The sequence below is a fragment of the Dioscorea cayenensis genome, chromosome 15 (genome assembly GCF_009730915.1).
Source record: "Dioscorea cayenensis subsp. rotundata cultivar TDr96_F1 chromosome 15, TDr96_F1_v2_PseudoChromosome.rev07_lg8_w22 25.fasta, whole genome shotgun sequence".
NCBI classification, from domain to species: Eukaryota; Viridiplantae; Streptophyta; class Magnoliopsida; order Dioscoreales; family Dioscoreaceae; genus Dioscorea; species Dioscorea cayenensis.
In genome coordinates, this window is record NC_052485.1 from 22,871,166 (window position 1) to 22,889,304 (window position 18,139).

The following is an 18,139-nucleotide window of genomic DNA, read 5'->3' on the forward strand; positions in this document are numbered from 1 at the left end:
CGCACTGCTTCTGTGGGTCCCATGTTCCAAACAGCAAACAGCGGCGCTATAGTACTATTTCTCTGTGTATTGATGTTGATGTCCACTGTTTTGCTGTTTGTGAACGAACAGCTGATCTTAATAAGTCTTTTAGAATTTTGTATTCTGAGGGCATGGGCCCACCACGAGCGCAGCACTAAATGATCATCGGAGAAGAAGGAGAAGAAGAGAAGCGAAAAAAAGGTGGAATTTTTATTAATCTATTTTTTTTTTTTCTCAAATCAAACCCTGTTACTTTCCCAAATTATTTTTTAGTCCTTGATGCGCCGAGAATTAGGGTTAGGGTTTGGTTTCCATCTTCGAAGTTCCGGGAATTAGGACCAAGATTAGGGTTCCGACGATGCCCCGCCACCGGGGAACCCGCGCTAAAACCCTAGCTACGTGTTTGCCTCTCTTGCTGTTGCTTTTCGTCTTGATCTCCTTCGCTGTGGCGGAGGACGTGGAGAGGTCGGCGTTGATCCAGTTCAAAGCCTCCGTTTCCGCTGATCCCGGCGGGGTACTGGCTCTTTGGTCCGGCTCTGATCACTGTTCCTGGCCCGGAGTTCTCTGCGACTCGGGGTCTAGGGTTTTTGCTTTGAATATATCGGCAAAGGCGGAGTCTTGCCCCAATTCGGGATCTTTTCGCAGGAGCTGCTCGGATCCACGGCGGAGGCTAGCCGGGAAGCTCAGCCCTGAGGTGGGCAATCTTTCGGGACTTCGAGTTCTTGTTTTGGCTTTCCAGAGCTTTGAAGGTGAGATTCCGGATGCGATTTGGGGCTTGGAAAACCTTGAGGTGATTAATCTCGAGGGCAACTTGTTCTCTGGATCCCTTCCTTCGAGTTTCCCTCCCCGTCTTCAAGTCCTGAAACTCGGATCGAATCGTATCAGAGGTGAGATCCCACTTTCTCTTTTGAATTGCTTCAATTTGGAAACCCTTGACCTCTCTGGCAACCAGCTCAATGGCATGATGCTAAGAAACTTCAGCAATTTCCCCAAATTGAGGGAATTATATCTCTCTTTCAATCGTTTAAGTGGTAAAATCCCTGATGATATTGGAACTGGTTGCCAGAATCTTGAGCACCTGGACCTTTCCGGGAACCAACTCATCGGTAGCATTCCCCATAGTTTGGGGTACTGCACCAATCTTCAATCGTTGCTTTTGTTTTCCAATCTTTTGGATGGTGCCATTCCGTCGGAAATTGGAAACTTACAAAAGCTTAGAGCTTTGGATGTTTCGAGGAACAGCCTGAGCAGTCCTGTGCCTCCAGAGCTTGGTAATTGTACTGAGTTATCTGTTCTGGTTCTCTCGAATCTCTTTGATCCAATGCCAGGCAGAGAGGACTCCAGTGTTTTGGACGAGTTCAATGCTATTCAAGGAGAGATCCCTGAGAGTGTTACCAGCTTGCGGAACCTTAGAATATTTTGGGCTCCAAGGACAATGCTTGGAGGTGTGATTCCAAGAAGCTGGGGTGTTTGTAGGAGCTTGGAAATGGTTCATTTTGGTGAAAGCTTTTTCTCTGGAGGGATTCCATCAGCGTTCAGACAATGTGAGAATCTGAGGTTTCTGAATCTGAGCTCAAACAAGCTGACAGGTTGGCTTGATGACGAACTTCCTGTGCCATGCATGGATGTGTTTGATGTCAGTGGGAATAATTTATCCGGCTCCATTCCGAAGTTTACTCAGTGCTCCTCAACTCGGCTTCCTTCCGATGAGTTGACCTCTGTGTACTTGTCATTCTTTGAGTACAGGACTGATCAGCAAATTTCTTTGCCAACTAGTGCATCGGCTGGTGGTTTCACAGTTTATCATAATTTTGGCAGGAACAATTTTACTGGTTCTCTGACATCTCTACCAGTTGCAACAGAGAGATTTGGAGGTCAAGTGGCAGCATACGCATTTCTTGCTGATGGGAATGAAATAAATGGGTCAATGACCAATGCTATGTTTGAGAAGTGCAAGGACTTGAGTGCTCTGGTACTGAATTTCAGCAACAATATGATTTCTGGTGTAATTCCGGAAGAAATTGGCTCTTTGTGCAGGTCTCTTGTGGTCTTGGATGGTGCTGGTAATCGCATTACTGGAACAATTCCTGGCAGTTTCAGTTTATTGGACAGGCTTGTTGATCTTGATTTGAGCAGGAACCAACTCCAAGGCCAGATTCCTGCCAGTTTGGGTCAGTTGAAGAGTTTGGAACATCTCTCATTAGCCCAAAATAACCTTAGCGGTCAGATTCCTTCTGGCTTCGATGAGTTGCATTCACTCAAGGAGCTGGATCTTTCTTCAAATTCTGTTGGCGGTGAGATCCCAGGTGGCCTTTCCAACTTAAATAATCTCCGCGTGTTACTGCTTGACAGCAACAAGCTTTCCGGAAAGATACCTTCTGGTTTGACTAATGTCACATTATTCGGGAAGTTCAATGTGTCCTACAATAATCTCTCTGGCCCTTTACCTTTTAATTCCAGCATGATGAGTTGTAACAGTGTAATGGGAAACCCGTTACTCCAACACCAGCCTTGCAGCGGCATTTCTCTCTCTGTTCCTCCATTAGATGTGCAAGGGCGCGCCAATGCTGACCAGTCAAGTGCTTATTCTCCTCCTGCAAGCTCCCCTAGTAATAGCGGCAATAAAGGGTTCAGTTCAATTGAGATTGCCTCTATAACTTCAGCATCTGCTATTGTGTCAGTCCTTATAGCTCTAGTCATCCTTTATGTATACACTAGGAAATGTGCTCCAAGATCCTCAGTTCAGTCTTCTGGAAGGAAGGTAACGATTTTTACAGACATTGGGGTGCCAGTAACTTATGAAGCTGTTGTGCGAGCCACCGGGAATTTCAATGCTAGTAATTGCATTGGAAGTGGAGGATTTGGGGCCACATACAAGGCTGAGATTGCGCCAGGAGTATTGGTCGCTATAAAGAGACTTGCAGTTGGGAGAATCCAGGGAGTTCAGCAATTTCATGCGGAAATAAAGACTCTAGGGAGGTGGCGTCATCCCAATCTTGTAACTTTAATAGGATATCATCTGGGCGAGGCTGAGATGTTTCTCATTTATAATTATTTGCCTGGAGGTAACTTGGAAAGGTTCATACATGAGAGATCCAAGAGGCCTGTTGATTGGAGGATGCTTCACAAGATTGCTTTAGACGTTGCACGTGCACTTGCTTATCTTCATGACCACTGTGTTCCTCGTATTCTTCATCGGGACGTTAAGCCTAGCAATATTTTGTTAGACAATGATTTCACTGCCTATCTATCAGACTTCGGACTAGCAAGGCTTCTAGGGAACTCTGAAACCCATGCAACTACTGGTGTTGCTGGAACTTTTGGCTATGTTGCTCCAGAATATGCTATGACTTGCCGGGTTTCAGACAAGGCTGATGTATACAGCTACGGTGTTGTCTTGTTGGAGTTGATTTCAGACAAGAAAGCGTTGGATCCCTCCTTCTCACCATACGGGAATGGTTTTAATATTGTTGCTTGGGCATCCATGCTATTGAGACAAGGCCGGGCTCATGAGTTCTTCACTGAAGGACTGTGGGATGTGGGGCCTCGTGATGATCTGGTGGAGGCATTACAATTGGGTGTCATGTGTACTGTTGAATCACTTGCTATTAGGCCAACAATGAAGCAGGTCGTTCAACGGCTGAAGCAACTTCAGCCTCCCATGCTCTGCAAGCGTTGATAATAGTAGCATGTCTTACATATTACTAACACATTGGAAGGTAAGGAAATGAAACGTAATTTATCTGATATGGTTCGCCTTTTCGAAATGCTATTTACCAAGTTTCAGAATTTCGCCTTTCTAATTCCAGTGCATAGAATGATCTTTGAAATTTGATTCATATATTTTGGATTTGCACGACTGATTATTTTGCTGATATCTGCTGGTGTTTTTGAGTTCCTGTGTGATTAATTGCTCAAAAGTCCAACTGCATTCATCTTTTTCTTCAAGATTAGTTCACCATTCTTACAAAGCATGAAGAACAAGAACCATATTTGAAGTTTCATGCTCATGTCTTTTATTTTTCGGTTGTTCCATCTAACATGAATTGTGTTAATATTCATCTGCAAGCTCTGTAAGTTTGACCACATTTTGTTGTATTCCCTGATAATACAAGCGATAAAGCAAATCAAAACATTTTGCATAGCAGGTAAACAGAGCCGCAATATTTCTGAAGAAGGACATCATGCAGAGATGGATCGACTAGTTTGCAAATCAATCTCCTTGCCAATTAGTTGGTTGGAGTTTCAACCTCTGGTATACACATTGGTCTCTGAAGTTGGTGTTCATCCACCAACTGGTGACTTGAGAGATCTGCTGGAAGAAAAGCTCTCCTCAGCCAGTCAGCCCCATTCCAAACTTTGCAAGAAAATTTGAAGGTAAGATATTAAACGTCTTGTTGAACCCTTGAGCCTCGATTTACAAAGTTCGGTTAAAGAAAGATTTTTTCTCCATTTTTTTTCCTTCTGCTGTTACGAGCAGGAGACCTGTAACAAGTTTGAGACTGCAAATTTACCACTAATTACAAACTTGAGGGCTCCACTGGTGGAAGCAGATGCTTGTGTGCTGATTGAAAGCTTAGAAATGCTGTCATTGAAATCAACTCCAATTCTTTTAGTTTTCTCACAATTGGGAATGCCCTGATGGCTGTAAATGAATTGAGTCTTCTGTATTAATGGCAAGAATATTTTTGCCAAACTCTTTTTGTCTTTGTGGTTCTTATATAGAGTGTTAAAAAAGTATAATACCTGAGCAAACATTGTTGTAGTGGAGGCCTTGTTTTGTTTTTCCATTTTTGAGGTAGACTAAACATTGGAGTGCAATTTCTCAATCAAAAAGTTGTTGGCTCCATGTCTGTGCTGTTATACCTCTTTTAATTCTTTTTGTAAATTTTTAATTTTTAAGATCAGTGAAATTGTTTGAAAATGTGTTCCATGTTCACCAGCTTGCACATGTAGAAATGCCTTCAAATTGTTTCACACTTGCATTCAGGAGATGACCAGAAAAGTAAAGAGCAAAGAACCAAAATTCAATTGAGATTCAAGAAGAGAACATTTGTTATGTCACTTCGGTTACTATTGAAAATGTTCAGTGACTTTGCACGGATAATATTATAGCCAAGAAAAGTCACACTAGATTTCAGCATTTCAGAAGAACGCCGCCGGAGAGGGGTTCACAACAATGTGTCTGAGCGGGTGAGCCACATCACCGCCTCCGGCATGTCGGACGAACTCTGCCGGTGTGAGGAAACTACCATGACACACACATACAATCCTCACTTCTTCCCCCTTCCTGTACCTGTAAAGGAACCCTTCAATCCTCCGGCCGTTTGGACCATCGCCTTTAGTCGTCACGCATGGCATTTCCTCCATCATGGTCCGCTCAATGTCTCTCGCTGATCTTCCATTGATCGATGCCGCTGTCATCTTCTTTGACAGGTCTCCAGAGTTTTGGCCTTTCAGTATAGGCAGCTGAGGAGTGCTTGACACCTTATGGTTGGCACTCTCCGGCAGTGAACACTCGTTCGAGGGGTTCCTGTCTTCTGATGATCCATTCATCCTCGGGATCTCAAACCCTGAAGAATAAAATAAATAAAATGATCAGCCGATGGTTTCTGTATCTAGATATGGTTAAATTGCAGAACAAGAACAAATAAGTTCACAAAACAATATAAAACATTCTGATTTCTTATCATGAATGCACCATCAATTTCAAGTTTTGCATGGGAGTGATAAGTGCAACCTCAAGACCAGCCTCAAGAAGATATGAACATGACGATGTCTCAAAAAATAACAGCATATATATTAAATGTCAATCTAAAGAAGGAATGAAGATGATGCAGAAACAACAAGCTTGAAATGTTTCGACAAATGACAGAATGTATCTAGAATGCTAATCTAAAGAAAACATAAGCATGACAAATAAACAACAAACTTGTAATGTTCACTGACAAACAATGGAATATATCTTAAATGTCAATCTAAAGAAGGCACAAAGATGATGGAGAAACGACACTCTTGTAATGTTTCGAAAAATAACAGAATGTATCTAGAATGCCAGTATAAAGAAAACATAAGGATGACTCAGAAACAACAAGCTTGTAATGTTTTGACAAACAACAGACTACATCTAGAACACCAATCTAAAAAAAACACAAACATGATGCAGAAACAACAGGTTTGTAATGTTTCAACAAATTACAGAATATATCTAAAATGCAAATCTTTTTAAGATGTGAACATCATGCCAAAAAAACAAGATCGTAACATTTCAATAAATCATACATGATATATGTAGAATTCTACCACAAGAGAGCCATTTTGGCATACGCAAGAGGATAAAAAGATACAACATTATGACCATAAATTGACTACTTGGGCCAACAATCATCTATAAACAAATCAAAATCACAAAGACGATTCTATATGAGGTATAGGGGCTTATACTGCCAGAGAAGCATCAAGCATAAATTATTCTGGACGCTAAAGAACAAGAATCTTAGCAACGGCAATAAAAATAACATAAAGAAGCTTGTGACGACAAAAGGAAAGATAAAGTGAGGAAAGTTAAAACATTATAGTCAAGAGAGCAATCGAGTTAAGTATGTAACAAGGAAAACAAATATCAGAGAACTATTTCTTGACAATAAACAAACATATAAACAAACCCAGTGCTTATCCAAGAAGTTGAAAGAAAAGTATTCAATAACTTGAATGAAACAATATAATCCAAACGAGTAGACACACTAAGAAAAGCCATCACCTACCTTACAAACATCTGATTACAAACCAGAAAACTTTAACAACGTGTAATAATGCCACACAATAGTTGATAAGACAATGACATTAAGAAAGAAACGGCCCTAATTTTAAAGTGATCACTCATTAAAAACAAGAAAACAATGAGGGAATTCAATGGAAAAAGAGATTTGAATATAACGCATATTCAACAAAAGAAGCAACCTGAATTTAATCTTAATCACATCTGAATTACTGATATTTGATCCACTAATTCAGTAAATAAATCTCAAAGATTATGCACATCACATTTAAATTAGTGATTTTTTTCCTGTGGTTTTACATGGAGTAGGCACAATGAAAATTTTCTTATTACTGTGTGTGAGCCTGCATGTTTGTGTCATCTGTAACAATATTAATCAACAAAAACAAACTCAGTAGAAATGATCACCAAGAACAAATCAAACAAACACCAATGAAACACCAATCATAATCTCATGAAAACAAAGAGAAGCAGAGAAGTTGCTATACCTTTCACAGGTGCCGGGCTTCCAGAGTCCGACAAGCCTGAGGACCCACTCCCCTGCGATCCACCGGAACCCTGTGACAATGGCCTGTGGCTCTGCACTGCTCCCACACCTCCCATTGCCCAACCATTAGTCCCATTCTTCAACCCCATGAACCCATGGCTATGAACTCCATTCAAACCATTGACCTTTGTTTGGTTCCCATTCAAATCCTCACCCAAACCTTCTATCCTTGAATTCCTCTTCTCCGTTCTCTTCCTCTTGGCTTCCAATCTCTTCAAGCACTGCAACTCCTTCCTCTTCCTCACCTCCTCATCGTTCTCTGCTGGCAATGAAGACGCCCTCAAGAGACCACTGAACTCACGTTCATAGCTTCTCGGAATCATAGAAGGCGCAGCTATCGACGATGATCGAACGAGCTTGTTCTCTCTAGGCTCTACACCGAAGCAACCTCCCAGAGAAAGCCCCAGATTAAGCTCCATCTCCTCTGCAGCATTCTGACGAACACCTTGCGGGCGCTCATTAGCGCAACCATGACTGCCAAACCTCTTCAAGAAATCTCTATGGCATCCATTAACACGAGCCAAGAGCTCTTCCACTCTCTCATTCTCAGCGCCTGAATCCATCGAACGCCAACGAATCCAAGCAAAAGATCCAAACTTTATAAGCTAAAAAAACCAATTTTTATCGTTCACCAAGCATCAGAGACAAACAAGATGAAGATTCCATATAGAATTGAAGAACTCCATGAGAGATTAGAAGAGAACCATTATTAAACCAATCCATGATGAAAAAGAATGAAACTTGGATGAAAAAATCAAAAGAAAACAAGATTTCTGACAACGCAAAGACATCAAAAACCAAATAAAAACGCAAGAGTAAATCGAAGAAAATTCAAGGACGAGAAGGAGAACTCATTGGAGATGAAAAACCAAAGAAGAAGAAGAAGAAGAAGACGAGATGAAAATAAAAAAATAAAAAAAATAAAACCAAAGAAAAATATAAACTTCTAAATTTCATTAAAAATATCATTTATGAAACAAAACGAAAAGACGAAAACACCCTTCAATAGCTGGAGAAATATATGCACGTGTCGAATAGATACGCCATCAAAGTACACGTGGCGTCATGTGAATGAGTCCGTGAGGCGGGAAACAAGGGTCCTCAGCCTCGGCTCACGAGCGGCTGGCGTGGCTTCGCTTTGTCCATCGAGACACGTGTCGCAACGCAGATTGATATGACACGTGTCGGTTCCAAGTTGCGGTCGCCACTCAAAAGACTCGCGTGGGGGACCGCTCGTAGAACCCTTAGCTGTTCTCCAGAGGCACCGCGCCGGTCGTCCACCTTTGACACGTGGCGAGGAGCGTTACCAAAAAATATTAAATAGTAAAACTTTCAAAATATTTAATTCATATATAATTTTTGAAAAAAAAAAATTTATAAACCTCTTCAAACTTCAACACATGGATATATAATTTTTGTTTTAATATTAAGATCCATTTGGATACATAGTAAATTTTTCTATAAAAAATTTATTCCATAAAATTTAAAAATAATTGTTATAAAATTTATTATAGGAAAAATTTCTATGGAGTAGTATTTCGATGTGCACAGAAGTTTCATTCTATTTGACCCTTGTGGACGGTACGCTGAAATATTATAATCACTCAACAATTTCAATAAATGGGCCCTATAATTTTCATGTAACCACATAACTTTTGATATTTTTTTATTTAATATTTAATTTTTATTAATATTTAGTTTTTCTATTGAGATATTTTTGTTGTTATGACAGAAAAACAACAAAATATACTGAATGATTTTTTTGAAAATAAGTGAAACTCCGAATTTTTTCTAGCATTTTCAGATAATTTTTTATAATAATTATTATTATTATTTAGGAAATAGTTTTTTTTTTTAAATTAAAGAGAGGGAATGTCGTTTCTCACGTTTCAGGGGGAAACGGTGGGGAAACGGGAGTCAAAAAGGATCGGCGAGGAAATGATGATGGGCCAAGAAGACAAGGTCCAAGGAAGGACGTGACACGTGTGTCTGACAGTGAAGCGGGGCCCACGGACGTCTCCCAACTTGCGCTTTCCTTTCCCCAGGACGTTACGGCTCCGCATCTCCCGCCACGTTGACACCTCCTCCCTCCACCTGACACGTGTCCCTTCATGTCTAACCAACTTGCATCCCCGTATCTTTTTTTTCATCAGCTGGATACCCTCCCCCACCGGACAGCGTTTTTTTTGGAGGATCAAATGTGGGCCCCACTGAACACAGCCAATGAATATTCGACATGTAATCAGACAGGATTTGAATGGATGGCAATGATTGTGACTTTCGATGGCGGGACTCCAGAAGGAAAGGGACGAAGGGATCTTCGAGGGATTTGGCTGCCGGACACGTCAGCAAGTGATGACGTGGACATCAATGAAAGCGACACTTCTACTTGCGCCACGTGTCAGAAATCCAGCTATCCCCCTCGCCCACTTTTCCAAGTTGCTCACCGGATAAAGAAGACACGTGGCAGTCAAGGAAAAGGGCGGACAAGGGGTAGACCAACACGTGTCGGTCACCTGGCCCTTCCGTGAAGGGAGGGGACAAAAGGAGGTTGGAGATATTTTAAAACAAAAGTAATTAAAAAAGTCCATTGATTGATTAATCCCTTTTTGGAATGATGTTAATCAAATTGCAGCTCTTAAGACATAATTAATCAATGAATAACAGAGCCCTTCACTTTACGTGCAAGTCTCCATCAGATCCAGCACATTAGTTTGCACTTTCCAGCAAGAGGGTCATAGAATTAGAATTTAGGAACTCATATATAAATAATATATTTTCTGGAGATATCCCCATAAAACAAATCTAGAGACATTTCTGAGATTATATTTATAATAAATAATAATCATTAAATGATGATCAAATAATTATTGTAAAACGATCATAAATCACCGTTTTCAAATAAGTAATTTCAATTATCAAGTGGGGTATGAGAATTTTGGAAAAGAAAAGGATTATTGGACAAGTGGATGCAGAGATGGGAACTATGAACTTTGATTGATGTTTCAACTGAAGAAGCATGCACGCGCACGGCACATGACTTGTTTGATTAGGGAAGAGACAGATGGGAAGCAAGTGGGATGAACCCCAAAGTCCATCATCCCAAATGGAAATTTCATGGTTGCTTCTTAATAATGTCCAAATCAATTGAATGGACATGCTGTTGAGCAAACCCAAGAATATGGACATAAAATCATATATATATATTCAACAAATATCACAAATGCAATTAATTAAACGTGAGCTCATGAGCTGTGAATTAATCATCCAATCCGTGTGTCCTTACATGATAATGTGAAATTTTACCTAAAAACCCTACTCATCATAAGTTTCAAGTAAAAATTTGAACTCTAAACATTTGAAAATCTTATACTAAACTTTTCACAATAGAACCAACATCGTTAAGTTGGTAACCTTTGTTCATGAAGTGGAGAAATAAAAAGAGTTTATAGGTTGTTGAGATTAAACAATGCACAATACAGATTACCTGATTAAGCTATAGACCAAATCATTTAACCGGGACACACAATAGGTAGAGAAACAGAATCATTTTAATAGAAAGATGCCAAGAAAATCAATGATAGAATGACAACAAACTAAGCAAGTGTATAGAAAACCTAACTTAGAGAACACAATGACAAGCATAAGCATCAATCACACCATGCTAAAGTCCTGGTTCCTCCAACCACTACCAATAACATGATGGGATATTTAGTAGATAATAATGAAGAATCAGTCAAATGAACACTCTCTCCAGCAGTTTTAGTGAAGGAAGAAGTTGCCGTGTTCTCTTTGCTAAAGAATTCCGGCTACTTCACTAAAAGGGCAAAGAAGGGATATAATCAAAGTTATCACACAACACAACTTTCTTCAAAACATAAAAGGTGACAATTTAAAGATGCTGATACTTTAAAACTTTGCAAAGTGTTTTCAGCATATGAAGTTCTCATTCACAAATTAAAATGCCCAGCTCAATTCACACAAGGTCAAGAAGATGAAAGGTTTAAAAGAATTTCCTAGTGTCAAGCTTTTCTGTAAAAGCAATCTTTTTTTGACATTGTTTTCATAAAAATCAAACCAAGCCTGTGGTATTTGCTATGGTATTGTCCCAAAATTATTTGGCATAAGCAACAAGTAATTCATCAAGGGTTAAAGTTAGGGAAAGAATAACCAAAACCCTTATAGAAACATCATGCATTTTTCTCATTCAGACATGAATTGATAGATAGGCAGGATATGCACCAAACTGGTAACACACCATTGTTTTCTTTTATAACCTCATGCATCAGGACAAGAACTTCACATGGTCTAATGCAATTTGATACTCATCCCACAAATTCTGAGCTCAAAAGAGCAAAACAAATGAAAATAACACCAATGGAAAGATTACTTTCTGATTCTTTGAACAAAAGCTAAACTGAAATGCCAACCAGAAAAAAAGAAAAAGTAACAATTACATGACAAAACAATATCCAGGTAAAAAACGATAGATAACATAAGCGTGGAAATTTAAAGTTATTCCATAAAGTACTGTTGGATCTGATGGAAAGTTGAAAATCTCATATTGCTATTCAAATGGCCATAAGATCGCCAAAGTTGCGCATAACAAGTATTGATCCTCCAAAAAATGCAAGGGCCCTCAGCAATTTCTGTAAATATTACAGCATCAATGCTTAATTTCCACACATAAATTATACCAAAAATATACATTGTATGGAGGACAATTATTTTAATGCCATACATAACAAGTGATGTAGTCTTGAGTTCACAGATATGTGAATGATACAAATAAAGTTAAGAGGAAGTTAACGGGCTTACTTGGCACAACTAGAACTGTAAGGATTAATTACAAAAGTACATGCACCAGGGACAATAAAGAACATGCTACAGAGAGAAACAGTGACAACTACTCTTCAGAAAAATAAGTTATAAATTAGCGCAAATGTACATAAGATGCACATCCTTAGCTTCTAGATATATAATACCAAATGTCACACCATTGCCTTCAATTATTTAAAAACCTAAGGCTCTAAAGTAGAACAAACAATAAACCAAACAAGTCGAGAATCTCATGAAAACTGAAAAAGTGGAAAGAAATTAATAAAAAAATTAAAAAAAAAGGCTACTATGAGATAAATTGAAAATGCAATGCTGCTTCCTTGAAAAAGGAATGAAGCTGTTCACTCTTCTTTAATTGCACTAGTGTTGTTAAGGGGCGCCTCTAGGCGCCCAGGCGCAGCACTAAACCTCCTTAGCGCCTCTAAGGGTCTAAGACAATGCGCTTTTAGTCAGGTGAGGATTTTGAGCTTTTTTGCGTCTTTTTTTTTAAGCTTTTTACGCCTTGATTTAAAAAACGGTTGGTCTTCTACTGTTTAAAAGAGCCACAGTTTATTTTTAAAAGTCTCTAAATCTATTAAAAGAATAGAATCTAATAACTAAGCAATAAATATATTAAAAATAAAAGTCTAGTAGTCTTCTATGTTTGAAGAGGGAGAGCAACATCCACTCCACTTCAAAGATCAACAAAGTGCAGCAGCCACTACATTAATGATGATGATGATTATTAGTTGCTTATGATTTTAGAAATAGAATTTTGACTAGTTTGTTAATATTAAAGTTTAAGGTTTAAGCTTTCGATTTGTCTATCATATACCCCATATATATGTATATATGTATATATATATATTCTTTATGTGTGTGCGGCTTACTTCGATCAGACACGCGCTTTTTTTGAGCCTTGCACCCCGGGCAATATAGGAGTCCTAGCGCCTCGGGTGCACCTTGCGCTCTTAACAACATTGAATTGCACCAGGGGCATTCAATCAAGGACCTTATTACTATGCAATTTCCAACAAACAATTTATACATTCACTAGCCTAACTTAAATAATCGATTTTTGTCTCCAACATTATTATCATAAACAACTATATCAACTTATCTCATCAAAATGTAATTTAATTTTGAAAAAAGAGCTATTTCAAGTGCATTGCTTTCTCTAATCCCTTCAAATTCTAATTTTTCTCAGATAAAATTGTCAATATGCATCCATAAAGAAGTTCTTAGTTTTGACATTGAAATTTTCAAGCGACTAGATGATATGCTTATAAGAGAACAATCAAAACAATCCCGATCATAACTTATAACAAAACAAAAGGATCAAAATTGATCAAAAACCCTTCGAATTCTAATTTTTCTCAGATAAAATTGTCAATATGCATCCATAAACAAGTACTTAGTTTTGACAATGAAATTTTCAAGCGACTAGATGATATGCTTATATAAGAACAATCAAACCGATCCCAATCATAACTTCTAACAAAACAAAAAGATCAAAATTGATCTAAAACCCTTCAATTCTAATTTTTCTCAGATAAAATTGTCAATATGCATCCATAAACAAGTTCTTAGTTCTAACATTGAAATTTTCAAGCGACTAGATGATATGCTTATAAGAGAACAATCAACACAATCCCGATCATAACTTCTAACAAAACAAAAGGATCAAAATTGATCTAAAACCCTTCAAAATTCTAATTTTTCTCAGATAAAATTGTCAATATGCATCCACAAACAAATACTTAGTTCTGACATTGAAATTTTCAAGCGACTAGATGATATGCTTATAAGAGAACAATCAAAACAATCCCGATCATAACTTATAACAAAACAAAAGGATCAAAATTAATCAAAAACCCTTCGAATTCTAATTTTTCTCAGATAAAATTGTCAATATGCATCCATAAACAAGTACTTAGTTCTGACATTGAAATTTTCAAGCGACTAGATGATATACTTATATAAGAACAATCAAACCGATCCCGATCATAACTTCTAACAAAACAAAAAGTTCAAAATTGATCTAAAACCCTTCAATTCTAATTTTTCTCAGATAAAATTGTCAATATGCATCCATAAACAAGTTCTTAGTTTTGACATTGAAATTTTCAAGCGACTAGATGATATGCTTATAAGAGAACAATCAAAACAATCCCGATCATAACTTCTAACAAAACAAAAGGATCAAAATTGATCTAAAACCCTTCAAAATTCTAATTTTTCTCAGATAAAATTGTCAATATGCATCCACAAACAAATACTTAGTTCTGACATTGAAATTTTCAAGCCACTAGATGATATGCTTGTATAAGAACAATCAAACCAATCCCGATTATAACTTCTAACAAAACAAAAGGATCAAAATCGATCTAAAACCCTAGCAAACAGAAATCAAGAGAAAAAACGAAGAAAACGAGACAGACAAAATTGCCATCACCATATTGATGGCCCAATTCTTTTCATCGTTGATCTGAGAGTTGATGAACTCCTTGATCTTCTCCATTGATCCCTCTGGTTTCGCCATCTCCTCGAAGCTCTCAGATTAGGGTTTAGGGTTTATCTTGGATTTCAAACTCTTATGACCGTCACGGCCCAATTGCGCATTATATGGTAATGATCCTTCTAAGAAGAGACATATCGTTTAGGTTTATTACCAAAATGCCACTCCTTCTGGACTTTCCTTTTGGGCTGGGCCTTGATATTGTAAGCTTTTCATATAAAAAATCAAGCCCAATTCTTTTTGAAAATCTATAAATTAGAGAATTAGAATTAAAATTTTATTAATAGTGTATTTTAAAAAATTAAAATATAATAATGTTATTTAATAAAATAATAAAATTTATATTAAAATATAAATAAATCAAATGGCATACATATATATATAAGAACAATCTACTATGAAATTTGCAAATAATCATTCTATAGGCATCTATTATCAACCGTTAAATTTGAATCTAATAATTTCATATTAACCATTCTTTTAAACAATGACTTCAATGGCACTTGCTCAACAATGCAATCAGTAGTTTTTGAAACAGTGTTATAAATAGTATAAAAATAGAATAAAAAATATTAAAAACAATCACGCAATAAAAAAATTTGAAATGAATAGGTGATCACATTAGTAACAAAACCAATCCCCTAAATAATATATATATATATAACATTACTCAATCAATTCGTTTGGATGCAAAAATAAAGTTGTGATTTACTTCAAAAAAAAAAAAAATAAAGTTGTGGCACTGTTTATTACATCGTTTATATATTTCTAAATTAGTTTTTGTGTCTATTTTTATCTAAATCGTGCATGTTCACTTGATAAATTCTCTTATATATATAATATAATATAAATTTAAATCTTATTATTAAATAAAATTTTTTTTGTTGAAAAATATAATATGACATGTAATTTATATTTTTTAAAAAAATCAGAGTAGTACACAAGGATCATCAACAATGAAATAAAGCAGCCAATCAGAAAAAGCCACGTGTACCATAGAGGTTTAGAGTATGTCCTCCATCACTCGAATGACCCATGGTTCTCGTTGCAGTGAACCCAATCTCGTAGAAGAAGTTCGAGGAGTGGAGGAAGAGGAGGAGGGGAGGAGAGGAGGCGTCATGGATGCTGTGGGAGTCTATGGCAGCAGAGCAAGCTTCTCAATGGCTGTGGCTGCTCAGAAGCCTGCCACCAAAGCAGCAGGCATTAGAAAGGTGAGCTGAATTTCATCAATTGTTTCTTTTGAGGAAAGAGAATTGCTTTGTTGCTTTGTTGTGTTCTTTATGTCTTGATTTGGTTGTGGTTATTGTTTTTGAGCTTCATCATCTTTGATTTGGTGTGTTTTCATTGTTTTGATGTTTGTGATGATTTTACTTTTTGTTGAACAGGAAGGAGAGAAAAAAAAGATGAAATCTTTTGTTGATTTATTTTGTTCTTTGCGTCTGGGATTTGGTTGTTGTTGTCCTTTCATTTGAATGTTGTTTTACTGTGAGTTTCATTATCATAGATTTGCTATGTTCACTCTTTTGATGTCTTCGTTGATTTTTGGATGTTCAGATTTAATTACTTTGTGGTGGATGAAAACAGAGGGGGGAAAAGAGGATACCTTGCCTGATTTATTCTGTTCTTTATTTCTGAGATTTGATCATGGTCACACTTGCATTTGATTATTGTAGACTTTTTTTTTTATTAGATTGTTGTTTATTCAGTTTTGTGTTGCTCCAGTTCAATTACTCTGGTTATATCAGTTGCTTTATGATGAACTCGAGGAAATACTCATGAAGCAACCAATTAAGGATCTTGCTACTAGCTTTGGCAAATGAGCTTTCAATAGATCAGTTTAAGCTAAAAGGATAACAGTGGTTAAGTGGCTAAATTGCAGCATCACTTGTGTTCTTTATCTCTGTGATTTGGTTGTAGTTATTCTTTGATTGTTTGGGTTGTTCTTGAGTTTCAATGCCTGTAATGATGTTGTATGTCTTGTTTCTAATACTGTTACTGATAGGAGTATTTGGAAAAGGAAACAAACAAATAACCGAATGACTTAAGACTTCCTTCATGATAAGCTTAAGGAAATACTTGTGGAGAAACCAATTAACAGTACTGCATACAAACTTTAATTGAGGGGATTTCCATAGATCACCTTACTAGATGTTTTGTCCTAACTTCAAGTTTATTTTTTCAGTGTTACCAAGAATCCAACATGCATTACAAACAGCATTGACGATGCACTTGTGTAATTGACCATATCTCAAGTATGCATGATTGTTTTCATACTGAAATTTCGATAATTCTCAAACTCTTCTTATGCACACATCCTGATTCCTGCTCCAACATTAATGTGAGGATTAGCATGTAGCATTTGTATGAGAAAGGACATTTTACAGCTTTTCACTCACTTTAGATTCTATGTACATTAATTTCTACACTTTCATGGACACAATAATGATATGATTGTGATCGATAATTAGTTTATTCTGCAATTAATCATTAAATCAATATGCATATGTGCTGTACAAAGTGACACTAATATAACAAAAATCATACATCAAACTGAACTGTAAATTAAAATCTAACACAAAAAACTCAACTGGCAATGCAGGGAACAGGAGTTGTGTTCCCCTTAGGCGAGCCAGGTCCTCGACAAACTACTACTAGTAATGGTCAACCAATAAAGCTCCTAACGAATGTTGAAAATCTCAGGCTCCTAAGCAAGGCAGAAAAGGCAGGGCTACTCTCTGCAGCAGAGAAGTTCGGCTTGTCATTATCAACTGTTGAAAGGCTGGGCCTTCTCTCGAAGGCCGAAGAGCTAGGTGTATTATCAGCAGCCACAGACCCGGCGACTCCGGGAGCTCTGCTGACACTGAGCCTTGTTTTGTTGGCCTTAGGCCCTGCCTGTGTATACTTTGTGCCAGAGGACTACCCTTGGGAGGTGATTTTGCAGGTTGTGGTTGCTTTGGTCAGTGTTATTGGTGGATCAACAGCATTTGCTGCATCAAATCTAGTTTCTACTCTGCAGAAATCCAAGTAGTTTTTTTGTTCAGATGATGTTTTTCTTATCAATCTGTATTTCTGTTTCTAAGCACTGATCATGAGTGGTACTACTTGTAATTCAAAAACAGAAACTCTCTTTCTTAGTGTGTATGTACCCTTGAACATATTCTTTTAGCTCTTGCTTGATGAATAACACTATGATTTCATGATTTCATATAAATAGAATTATCATAAGAATTGCAGACTAATTCAAGAACAAAAAGTATCCATAAAAAAAGTTTTTTTAAAACAATAAATTTCAAGATATCCAAGTGAGAATGACAAGATTTTTCAATATCAATCATTGCTAATGACTAATATGGAGGTGTACATATATAAACATATATAATTTCCTCGTTGCACAAGTATGTATGTAATACCCTGAACCTTTACATATCCTGCTTTGAAAATATATTCGCGATACTAC

At 37.3% G+C, this 18,139-nt stretch overlaps 4 protein-coding genes across 4 annotated transcripts; 2 read left to right on the plus strand and 2 right to left on the minus strand.

Moving 5' to 3' along the window:
- Positions 1-230: 230 nt before the first annotated feature.
- Positions 231-4,870, plus strand: LOC120278182 (LRR receptor-like serine/threonine-protein kinase RPK2). The gene is made up of 3 exons (XM_039285106.1): positions 231-3,740; positions 4,170-4,398; positions 4,502-4,870. Exon 1 carries the CDS (start codon positions 380-382, stop codon positions 3,698-3,700), a length of 3,321 nt encoding a protein of 1,106 aa, XP_039141040.1. The 5' UTR covers positions 231-379; the 3' UTR covers positions 3,701-3,740; positions 4,170-4,398; positions 4,502-4,870.
- Positions 4,871-5,027: 157 nt separating this feature from the next.
- Positions 5,028-8,251, minus strand: LOC120278187 (ninja-family protein AFP3-like). Its single transcript, XM_039285120.1, has 2 exons — positions 7,288-8,251; positions 5,028-5,594 (listed from the first exon to the last, which is right to left on the minus strand). Exons 1-2 carry the CDS (start codon positions 7,907-7,909, stop codon positions 5,167-5,169), a joined length of 1,050 nt encoding a protein of 349 aa, XP_039141054.1. The 5' UTR covers positions 7,910-8,251; the 3' UTR covers positions 5,028-5,166.
- A 3,332-nt stretch (positions 8,252-11,583) lies between these two features.
- LOC120278198 (mitochondrial import receptor subunit TOM5 homolog) lies at positions 11,584-14,756 on the minus strand. The gene is made up of 2 exons (XM_039285134.1): positions 14,620-14,756; positions 11,584-11,995 (listed from the first exon to the last, which is right to left on the minus strand). Exons 1-2 carry the CDS (start codon positions 14,704-14,706, stop codon positions 11,918-11,920), a joined length of 165 nt encoding a protein of 54 aa, XP_039141068.1. The 5' UTR covers positions 14,707-14,756; the 3' UTR covers positions 11,584-11,917.
- Positions 14,757-15,673: 917 nt separating this feature from the next.
- On the plus strand, positions 15,674-17,718 carry LOC120278194. Its single transcript, XM_039285130.1, has 2 exons — positions 15,674-15,893; positions 17,282-17,718. The coding sequence occupies exons 1-2, from the start codon at positions 15,693-15,695 to the stop codon at positions 17,708-17,710; spliced, it is 630 nt and encodes a 209-aa protein (XP_039141064.1). The 5' UTR covers positions 15,674-15,692; the 3' UTR covers positions 17,711-17,718.
- Positions 17,719-18,139: the final 421 nt, after the last annotated feature.